The sequence below is a fragment of the Pecten maximus genome, chromosome 1 (genome assembly GCF_902652985.1).
Source record: "Pecten maximus chromosome 1, xPecMax1.1, whole genome shotgun sequence".
In the NCBI taxonomy this organism is placed as follows: domain Eukaryota; kingdom Metazoa; phylum Mollusca; class Bivalvia; order Pectinida; family Pectinidae; genus Pecten; species Pecten maximus.
This window is the reverse complement of record NC_047015.1, coordinates 43,243,389-43,255,239: the sequence shown is the minus strand read 5'-3', so window position 1 is coordinate 43,255,239 and position 11,851 is coordinate 43,243,389. Positions and strand designations below refer to the sequence as shown.

The window sequence follows — 11,851 nt, the reverse complement described above, 5'->3', positions numbered from 1 at the left end:
GCATCAGTACAGTAATCATAAGCATTAATATTTGCAGTGTAAGTTGTCCAGCTAAAACGTGTAAACATATTTCGATAATAGCAAGACCTACATGAAGGTCTTTCGCAAAATAGTCCACGTTCAGTAGCATACATATATGTTTAACTAGACTACCCAAGCGGAACCATCAATGCAGTGATGCTGCTTCAGTGTTTACAAACAGTTCACTGAGATCTCGCCAACCCAGTTTACGAGAACCTACGAGATTAGCGGACCATTTCAGATTCAATATGGCTGCCCAGACTACTACACAGAAATTTAGTGATATATACGATCTAAAAGAAGAACTTGGGAAGTAAGTATGGATAAAAATTTATAATCTCTTGGAATTATAATCGTTAATGGAATTATGCACTACGAAGTGTCACGGATTATGTCCAACGCGCTTTGAATGGCGAGCCTATGTTGACAGTGTATCTGTCAGCGGCAGTGTCATCCCTGTGTCGGTATCATGTGTGGAGCGAGCGGAGCAGCACGAAAGGAGACACACATATTGGGGCTCGCGCAATTCTGTCCAAATGCGGATTTATCCCTTTGAACTTGGATTAACAGGTTATTTTTTGCACGAACACATCGCCGTGATACAGGGTTTGTGGAATACACAGATTGTGTATTGGAAGTAAAGATTAGGCCTACCTGTGTATTGGACGCTATAGCATATGTTGATGTATGCATAGGAATCGACTCGTTTAGTGAAAAGTAGTGTAAATGCACATGTGTGGAAAAATACGCTCGCTATTTTAGGTGTAACTGATAATCCTTAAAGCTAGTAAGGACATGTACATGTACATAATTTATTTTAATAGTAAATTATTTGATCAGTGTAAATATAAGTTACTATAATTTTCATCGGTTGATAATCCGTCACCTACATATAGCATGCGTCTCTTCTCTTCACAGCTTTTATAAATTTGCATTTGTCACATATCATCTTTTTGTTAAGAATAACATTAATTAAGATAATCATTGATGCTAAAGGACACACAACTGGTGTAGAATTTACACAAGCCTCTTCATGGTCTAATAAACAGAAGTGAAAGGTTCACTTGTGTCCAATTAAATATTTATTGAATTGAAATTGTGTGTATTGATAGGCACACAGTATAGCAATGAATTATTTAAATGTGATAACCCAATATCAGGCACCAATAATTATAATGACATTGCAAGCTATTTATGTATTCTATTGATTGATGCTGGATAGCTTTTACACTTATTTTTTGGGTTTTCTTGCCCATATCCTGATACAACTACACATGATAGTGTACTGTGAATATGTCACAGTTGCAGACTGCAAAAAAACACTAAATTTTCTGTTGACGAATAGGCAGCTACCTGCTTCTGCTACTCTTAAAATCTAGGGAGTTTGTTGCTTCAAAATCTGTCATAAAACAATTTAAGGACCTAAATACAGTGGAACTTCGTTAACTCGAAGTCGACGGGACCACGAAAAAACTTCGAGTTATCCGAGTGTTCGAATTAAGCGAGTTATCATTTTTGGTGAAAAGTTTGGTCAATATTTGTCAACATTATATAATCATTATAACTTCGCTCTGTCGCTCATCAGTTTAGTGTGAAGACTGGTCAATACATGTACATATATATGTAATGTTTCGTTATGTCACTTGTGATTTGGTGTAGTTTTGCCGATATACAGTCACGATAAAGTTTCTTTCACTTAGTCACTTCAGTAACGATCTGATGTGCAAGTCATGTTTGCAAAAGGTAAACGATAAAACGGAATTCGACAAAATAACAAGTTATTAATGTCAAAACAAATAACCGTTTAAATTTAACACAGATTGCATACAAAACGTAACAGAACCATTACCTTTTATTGGACATATATAAAATACTGTTTGATCGGCCTACTTACTTTTTATTGATAACCACGCCATTTCCATGTGTATTAGCACCGGAAGTTGGGCTGCGCATGTGCGTATAAAATGTTACTGTAACTGAGTTGGCGTTTTATCCGATTTAATAGACAGCACTGACCGTTACAGTTGTACTCTGAACACCTCGGCAGTAATTACGCTATTGTTTCAGCAGTTTAAAGATTTAATAGGCGCCGGTGACTGTGTCATTTCTACACCTGTAAAAACATCAGCCGGGTAGATCTACCGGTGTGTCAGAGATTAGTTCCGCTTGAGCGAACGGGTAGATGAGTTGTTGACTATCGTGTGTACTGATATCGGCGACCGCCTTGGGAAATTACCTGATGTAAGTAAAGCAGTACTTTTTATCACCAAGACTTGTTGTTATAAGATTCAACCGACAATTTCTTTTATGAATTTATGAAACACTTATAATAGTATGTAGTTTAGTAGTGCCGATATGTTCAGTATTACAAACGGAATTTAGCTCTTAAAAAATGTCGGCGTTTGCCACCGATCGACGAAAATTATACTTCGAGTTATTCGAACATTTCAAGTAGGATTTTTATTGTTGGGACCAAATTTTTACTTCGTATTATCCGAGTTTTTCGAGTTATCCGAATTCGAATTATCCGAGTTTTTTTTACTAAGATAAAGAGAGAATTCGGCCGGGACCGGCGAGGTACTTCGAGTTAAGCGGGGTATTCGAGTTATCCGAGTTCGAGTTAACGAAGTTCCACTGTACGTTTGTTTGGAGAACTACCAGTACCACTACACATCTGCATACATGTCTATAAATCATTGAAAATAATTTTTCACAAACTTTACTATATCATACATCATTTCATTGATTGTAAATTAATCAAGTTGACTGTGGTTTTTACTACTTTTGACCCTTTACATTGATTGTCACCCACACCTTACCTGAACTTGTAGTACTGGTTATATAAATTAAGTCTATTTCCCTTGCAGTTTGATTGTTTTTGTGATAATAATGTTAAAAAGTGCTGTGAATATTAAACTTATTTCGATCAAACCGAAGAAGAGCACAGAATGATAAAGATGCATTTATTTTTTTACTTTGTTTTGCCTCCATATTTTTTTTTACCCTAAATAGCACATGTGCATATTTATAATCCAAAATAATATTGAATGTTTGTATTTGATCACATTGCAGATGCCTCAGATTAAATGGTTAAGCACCACAATGTGATGTAATAAAGTTTTAAGACTGAATTCGGAGCTACCATTTCATATATTGTATCCCTCATGCAAATTAAGAAATCTACAACTGTGAATCTGTATTCTCATAGCAATTGATCATTTTCACTACCAGTAATCCTGACAATAAATCATTGAAATTTATAGCTATTTTCTTTAACATACATGTAAATCTTGTACAATAACCATCCACATCGCTGTGATTTTTAGGTGTTATAGATAGCTTACCAACTCGATTGATTTTGGAGGGAATGCTCTGTTACTCAGGCGGCTGTCCGTGTTTATTATCATTGTGTCATCTGGACTTCTGTATCAGACAACACAAAATAAAACTGATTGCTTTTCAGGTTGAAAGATTAAGAAAAAAATGTGTTTCTGTGTCATAACTGGATTTGCTTTGGTGGTTTGGGTACATCACTCAAACTTTATGCAATGCTTCCTGACTGAAAAAAGGCTTGCTTATAGAATTGCTTTTCCTTTTTGAATTTTAGTATGAAGTCAACAGTCAATGTAACCATTAAGAATAGAGGTTTCAGGTTTTATTGATAGCACACTGACGCATTAACGTGTGTAGCAAGAAGTCACGTATATATATAATACCAATGATACATGACATACAGTTATACAATTTTACACTATTCTATAAAATTTATATTCGTAATAATTATACTAAGAACATTAAAGAATGGAGAAGCACTGCTTACAGAAATATGTTTTCCATGCGATGGTCTCTTTTTAATTATTAGAGCTAATGTGTTTACATATCAACTACATATATACGTGCTGTTTTAAGATCTTCAAGGACACGTTTAGAACTATACTCATCATTATTGTGTAGTGCAATAGCCTTTCATGTGAAATTAGAAAATCTCAAGCCAAAGAACGATTACGCTTCAATTAACTGAGTAACAAACTCGTAAAAATTGGTCATGAACATAGAAATACAATAATATTGCTGATGGAAATGTTACAAAAATCAGTTAAAGTGTCATCTTTGAGGGCATACAACTGAGATATTATTCTGCTGTTGAGGTTGGAGAAATAATCAAATATGCAGTGACTATCAGTGTTGACAGACATGTACCATATATATAGGATGCATTTTCTTATAAAAGCCTTATTTCTGATTGGATTATAATTACCTGTAAGTCACTAGAAATCTTTTGATTACATGTTTGCTGATATGTTTCCTTTAATTTGTCTTCGTCATTTTTGCACCTGAAGTGGTCATCGGTGTGATATAGTAATTGATCATGATATGTTAACAGAAGATTTAGAGTGGGCATCAGAATCTTATAAAAATTGAGACCATGGCCATCCAAAATCATAAAACACATCATTGAATAATTAAAAAGATAAAAGCAAATCTTTCACTTCATATATAAGTAACAGAATCCTTTTTCTATTGTGATATTTTATACACATTAACTGATGTTTGTGGGAGGAAATGAGTCCTGGTTATCTTTATATTTTCTGAGTCTTCACAAAAAATTAACAGTACACCTAGCTATGTACACACATATGGGACCGACATGGTATAATTTTATCTCAGTTTATATTACCTGTCCAGTAATATTTATCATTGACTCTTCAGTTATCTTATTTCAATAATGGAATTGGATATGAACGAAAGCATGAGATAACACAGTTTAGATCTAACTTGTAGTGATAGGGGTATCGAGTAAAAAAACAAACAGATATGAAGCCATACCATGTATTATACCAATGCCCTACATCCTGAAAGTGGGTTACGGGTTCTGTAGCTAGGGTGACATACAAAGGTGGCTGTTTTTGGCGGTAACGGGTCGTTACCACCGCATATATATGTGGGCGTAAAACAGGACCACTCCCTTTTGAAACTGTTGATTCATATTTTAACAAAGTGAAAGATAAAAATCTTAACTTTTTCTATTTTTGTTTCTATAGAGTCTTCACAACAGAATCTATGCACAAAGCACGATTTAATACTGCAAATTTCTGGAGTGAAGGTCGAAGGCATATCGGGTTAATGCTTTACCACCACAACTTTTTTTCCTTAAATGAAATAGACCATATTTAACTGGAAGAAATCTGAAAAGAAATCTGCAATACTTGGTTGCATTGTATAGTTTCCAGAAAACTAAATGAGAAACATTTTTTGTACTTTATGAGAAAACTAAAAGATTCAAAAACAAAATAAAGGGGAAAAGAGATTTCACTGTTGTACACATGTAAACACTATCTGACAATGTCATATACACATATATCAATATTTATTGAATTTTTTCAGCAAAGAACATCATTTTAAAAAGAATTACAAGTCCTAAGAGACAATGCCCCCCTCAAATGCTCCTTTAATTTTCCATCTCCAATAGCTTCTGAAAATGTAAGCAAGTATTTCTTCATACAAAAAGCATTACTTCCTTTTCAATCCAGTTTCCAACAGGTATATGCGACTTGCAGTGACATTTATTATCACTTGTATAAATGACAAGTATTTACTTGCAAGCATACCATATTGCATGGTTTTTGTCATTTATTATTATGAATATAAATTTTGTAGCAAGGAAGTTCAATGTATATATTAACATTTCCTACACCTTTCCCTGTTTGATATAGGTTCTTATTACATCTAAACTGAAATAAAAATTGGTCAGGTAGTAATAACGATAGAAAAGATAAGTAACAAATTATCGAATGAGGCAATCTGCCCCTTTATCAAGATACAAGTAAATTCCAAACGATCACATATATATACATAGAACATGGAACAATTACATAAGTGTAGTAGATAAACAACAAACAATATCGTTATGTTTGAGTTAATGATTCCTTCGGTCGATAATTCATTCGCTGAAAGCCTATTGTTTTGAAAACATCTGTTGTTAGGTGGTGTACAGATGGTATAAATAAATAGCCTAATAAAATGTTTAAAAAGTAACAGCTAAGGTAAAACGATGTGTTGACAGAGTGTTCTATTAATATATATAGTTGGATGCTTTCTTCAACCTTACCCTGAAGCTGAGAAAAGAGTCAGACTGTTGTACCAGTTGTGTCCTTATTGCTTATAATTACTGCTCTGGATAGCATGAGCTGGGTCTCTCATATGTTGTTCATTGAGGTAGTCACCAACTACTGCAAGGAGACCCCACCTCAAAATACCCATGAAGTCACATGATAAAAATTCAGAAAGACCCTATACAACTTCCTTGGGTACACTGTTTAGTTGTATACCAAATGTAATGGAGAAGAAAATGCAATAATGGTCAGATGAAAATCAAACCATGAACCACCAAACTCTGACAAATATTCCAACCAACTGATCTACTTGTTGATAACTGGAATTATAAAGTCCGTTAACTTTCAGCTATATATGTATATATTTTGTATACCAGTATAAAATATACCTATAGATTATCATTTGACTTATATTTCCCCATTTTAGTCTGGTGAACATGACATGTCATTGAGTCCCGTCAATTCTGCATTTTTCTCCTGTGTCCTAACTCGATAAACAAATTGTCTAGTCTGTTTCTCTATCTATGATCACATCAGCAGTTATAAGGGTTGAATTACTCTTCAGATTGTCATCATTATGTATTTAGTTCTCTTATGTCCGACCTTTCTTACGCATGTGTTCTGATCTTTGTTGGTCCGAATAAAGAAAGTCTGGTACTGACATGTTACTGTCTAACCTTGCAGTTGTTAATGTTGTTCACCTGCAAAAATTGACTAATAGAGTCCACCATATGTAGGTATGTTATATAGGGAAATTCTACCCGAGGGTGTAGAATTTGGGTCAGAACCGAGGCTAGAATTTGGGTAGAATTTCCCTATCCCACATACCAAACATATGATGGACTATTTTTCTCACATCTTTTTCGTGAAATGCATGGAGAAATTGATCCAACATGGCAAAACTATATATAGAAACTTTGAAATATTTTTTTTTCGGTAAGCGACAATAAAAACAATTACACATTTTGAAAGATGAGAAAAAGAAGTTTGGTTAACCTTTAGTATACCATGAAAAATAAGCTGACTGTCAAAGTGTCAAGATAACAACAAATATATAAATTAATGTTTGTCAGAGGTGATCAGCTTTCCAGAAACTGCCAACTGATGTTCGCCATCATATTCCTCCACCTATGCTTGCTTGTACATAAAAAAATATGTAGTCTTCCGCTGTAAGAAATAAGTTCTTGACAAACAGTAACAACATGACTGAATTTATAGGTCAATGATCACATTTAATGATTTGTTCAAATGGCACATAGAAAAAATGATATAGTGCATTTGTGAAAGTTAATTATACATATAAACAATTAGAAGGACTTTCCAAGTGACGTCACACAGTTAAAAAGTAGTCCCAGACATAAGGTCACTTGGTGCACCTATGTGTGATAGAGATTTCTCTTACCCTGGACAGGGATATCCAAAGTTTTTTACCGGGTTGAGATTTTCTGATCTCGCCCTAGGGAAAAGACAAGCTACACGTGCTCTTTTTACGTTCTTAACAATTGTATTTTGTCCCGTCAACAATACCATGACGTCACGGCAACAGTACAATGAAGTCACGTCGACAATTCAATCACGTCATATCAACATTTCCGTGCAATGCTTTAACGTCAATATTAGATACAAAAGAGTGTAAACAGGGTAAGAGAAAAATAATCATTTACCCCACTAGGGTTAATATTCCCTGTCTCACCCCCAAGGGAGTGTAAGCTTCTATTAATCCCACATGGGTGTTCCACATGGGACAAATGTATCTTACATATGCAAAGGTGTGAGAATAGTAGATTAGATTGACCACATTCTGGCATTTTGACATAAATCTGCTCATCCTTTTTGTTACTCTGGTGTCTCTAGTGTCTTAGATTGACCATATCCTGGCAGTGTGACCCAGCTGATCCTTGTTGTTACGTATACCCTGGTGTCTCTAGTAGCTCAGATCGACCAAATCCTGGCAGTGTGACCTAGCTGATCCATGTTGTTACGTATACCCTGGTGTCTCTAGTAGCTCAGATTGACCATATCCTGGCAGTGTGACCCAGCTGATCCTTTGTTGTTACCCTGATGTCTCTAGTAGCTCAGATTGACCAAATCCTGACAGTGTGACCTAGCTGTTCCTTGTTGTTACCTTGGGCCTGGTGTCTCTAGTAGCCCAGATTGACCATATCCTGGCAGTGTGACCTAGCTAATCCATGTTGTTACCCTGATGTCTCTAGTAGCTCAGATTGACCATATCCTGGCAGTGTGATCTAGCTGATCCTTGTTGTTATCCTGGTATCTCTAGTAGCTCAGATTGACCATATCCTGGCAGTGTGACCCAGCTGATCCATTGTTGTTACCCTGGTGTCTCTAGTAGCTCAGATTGACCATATCCTGACAGTGTGACCCAGCTGATTCTTGTTGTTATCCTGGTATCTCTAGTAGCTCAGATTGACGATATCCTGACAGTGTGACCTAGCTGATCCTTGTTGTTACCCTGGTGTCTCTAGTAGCTCAGATTGACCATGTCCTGGCAGTGTGACCTAGCTGATTCTTGTTGTTATCCTGGTATCTCTAGTAGCTCAGATTGACGATATCCTGACAGTGTGACCTAGCTGATCCTTGTTGTTATCCTGGTATCTCTAGTAGCTCAGATTGACCATATCCTGACAGTGTGACCTAGCTGATCCTTGTTGTTATCCTGGTATCTCTAGTAGCTCAGATTGACCATATCCTGACAGTGTGACCTAGCTGATCCTTGTTGTTACCTTGAGCCTGGTGTCTCTAGTAGCTCAGATTGACCATATCCTGGCAGTGTGACCTAGCTGATCCTTGTTGTTACCTTGAGTCTGGTGTCTCTAGTAGCTCAGATTGACCATATCCTGGCAGTGTGACCCAGCTGATCCATGTTGTTACGCTGGTGTCTCTAGTAGCTCAGATTGACCATATCCTGGCAGTGTGTCCTAGCTGATCCTTGTTGTTATCTTGAGCCTGGCCATGGTGTCTCTAGATTGACCATATCCTGGCAGTGTGACCTAGCTGATCCTTGTTGTTACCCTGATGTCTCTAGTAGCTTAGATTGACCATATCCTGGCAGTGTGACCCAGCTGATCCTTTGTTGTTACCCTGGTATCTCTAGTAGCTCAGATTGACCATATCCTGACAGTGTGACCCAGCTGATCCATGTTGTTACCCTGGTGTCTCTAGTAGCTCAGATTGACCATATCCTGGCAGTGTGACCCAGCTGATCCTTTGTTGTTACCCTGATGTCTCTAGTAGCTCAGATTGACCATATCCTGACAGTGTGACCCAGCTGATCCATGTTGTTACCCTGGTGTCTCTAGTAGCTCAGATTGACCATATCCTGACAGTGTGACCTAGCTGATCCTTTGTTGTTACCCTGGTATCTGTAGTAGCTCAGATTGACCATATCCTGGCAGTGTGACCTAGCTGATCCTTTGTTGTTACCCTGGTGTCTCTAGTAGCTCAGATTGACCATATCCTGACAGTGTGACCTAGCTGATCCTTGTTGTTATCCTGGTATCTCTAGTAGCTCAGATTGACCATATCCTGGCAGTGTGACCCAGCTGATCCTTGTTGTTACCCTGGTGTCTCTAGTAGCTCAGATTGACCATATCCTGACAGTGTGACCCAGCTGATCCATGTTGTTATCCTGGTATCTCTAGTAGCTCAGATTGACCATATCCTGACAGTGTGACCTAGCTGATCCTTTGTTGTTACCCTTGTGTCTAGTAGCTTATAAGATGTGGCCAAAAGGATTTTCTGTGTGACTTGGCCTTTTTGTCAGCACAGATTGATTGGTTGTTTAGTATAAAACTATATGTATGCATAGGGATTTTCTGTGTGATATGACATTTCTCTTTATCACTGAAATGTTAAACGTCAACCATACTTGAATTTGTATAACTTTGTAAAATAAGTACCAGATGATATATATTACACATCCTGACATATGTGATAATATAGGATGACAATGTGAGGTTTATTTTATGTATATTTTAAATATTGAGTTTTTTTATGTACACTCCGCTCGTGATATCAATGGCCACTGCTCAATCACCATGGAGTGTCAGTGTAAAGATTGTTGTCTTTTCTGTGTACATTTCTACATCCCACCACTGTATCACCCTGGAGTGTCTGTACACCCCACCACTGTATCACCCTGGAGTGTCTGTACACCCCACCACTGTATCACCCTGGAGTGTCTGTACACCCCACCACTGTATCACCCTGGAGTGTCTGTACACCCCGCCACTGTATCACCCTGGAGTGTCTGTACACCTCACCACTGTATCACCCTGGAGTGTCTGTACACCCCACCACTGTATCACCCTGGAGTGTCTGTACACCCCACCACTGTATCACCCTGGAGTGTCTGTACACCCCACCACTGTATCACCCTGTAGTGTCTGTACACCTCACCACTGTATCACCCTGGAGTGTCTGTACACCCCACCACTGTATCACCCTGGAGTGTCTGTACACCCTGCGACTGTATCACCCTGGAGTGTCTGTACACCCCACCACTGTATCACCCTGTAGTGTCTACACCTCACCACTGTATCACCCTGGAGTGTCTGTACACCTCACCACTGTATCACCCTGGAGTGTCTGTACACCCCACCACTGTATCACCCTGGAGTGTCTGTACACCCCACCACTGTATCACCCTGGAGTGTCTGTACACCCCACCACTGTATCACCCTGGAGTGTCTGTACACCCCACCACTGTATCACCCTGGAGTGTCTGTACACCCCGCCACTGTATCACCCTGGAGTGTCTGTACACCCCACCACTGTATCACCCTGGAGTGTCTGTACACCCCACCACTGTATCACCCTGGAGTGTCTGTACACCCCACCACTGTATCACCCTGGAGTGTCTGTACACCCCACCACTGTATCACCCTGGAGTGTCTGTACACTTCACCACTGTATCACCCTGGAGTGTCTGTACACCCCACCACTGTATCACCCTGGAGTGTCTGTACACCTCACCACTGTACCACCCTGGAGTGTCTGTACACCCCACCACTGTACCACCCTGGAGTGTCTGTACACCCCACCACTGTATCACCCTGGAGTGTCTGTACACCCCACCACTGTATCACCCTGGAGTGTCTGTACACCCCACCACTGTATCACCCTGGAGTGTCTACACCCCACCACTGTATCACCCTGGAGTGTCTGTACACCCCACCACTGTATCACCCTGGAGTGTCTGTACACCCCACCACTGTACCACCTTGTAGTGTCTGTACACCCCACCACTGTATCACCCTGGAGTGTCTGTACACCCCACCACTTTATCACCCTGGAGTGTCTGTACACCTCACCACTGTATCACCCTGGAGTGTCTGTACACCCTGCGACTGTATCACCCTGGAGTGTCTGTACACCCCACCACTGTATCACCCTGTAGTGTCTGTACACCCCACCACTGTATCACCCTGGAGTGTCTACACCCCACCACTGTATCACCCTGGAGTGTCTGTACACCCCACCACTTTATCACCCTGGAGTGTCTGTACACCCCACCACTGTATCACCCTGGAGTGTCTGTACACCCCACCACTGTATCACCCTGGAGTGTCTGTACACCCCACCACTGTATCACCCTGGAGTGTCTGTACACCCCACCACTGTATCACCCTGGAGTGTCTGTACACCCCACCACTGTATCACCCTGGAGTGTCTGTACACCCCACCACTGTATCACC

General features: G+C 39.2%; 1 protein-coding gene across 15 annotated transcripts in view; it reads left to right on the top strand.

Moving 5' to 3' along the window:
- Positions 1–231: 231 nt before the first annotated feature.
- The window catches only part of LOC117334343 (calcium/calmodulin-dependent protein kinase type II delta chain-like), a 123,231-nt gene continuing 111,611 nt past the window's right edge, over positions 232–11,851 (top strand). For all 15 annotated transcript variants that reach the window (XR_004534131.1, XR_004534132.1, XM_033893998.1 and 12 more), the window contains exon 1: positions 232–334. Coding sequence is in view for 13 of the 15 variants with exons in the window: in XM_033893998.1 (XP_033749889.1) it covers positions 270–334 (65 nt within the window). In the remaining 2 variants the exon portion in view is untranslated. The remainder of the gene's footprint in view (positions 335–11,851) is intronic.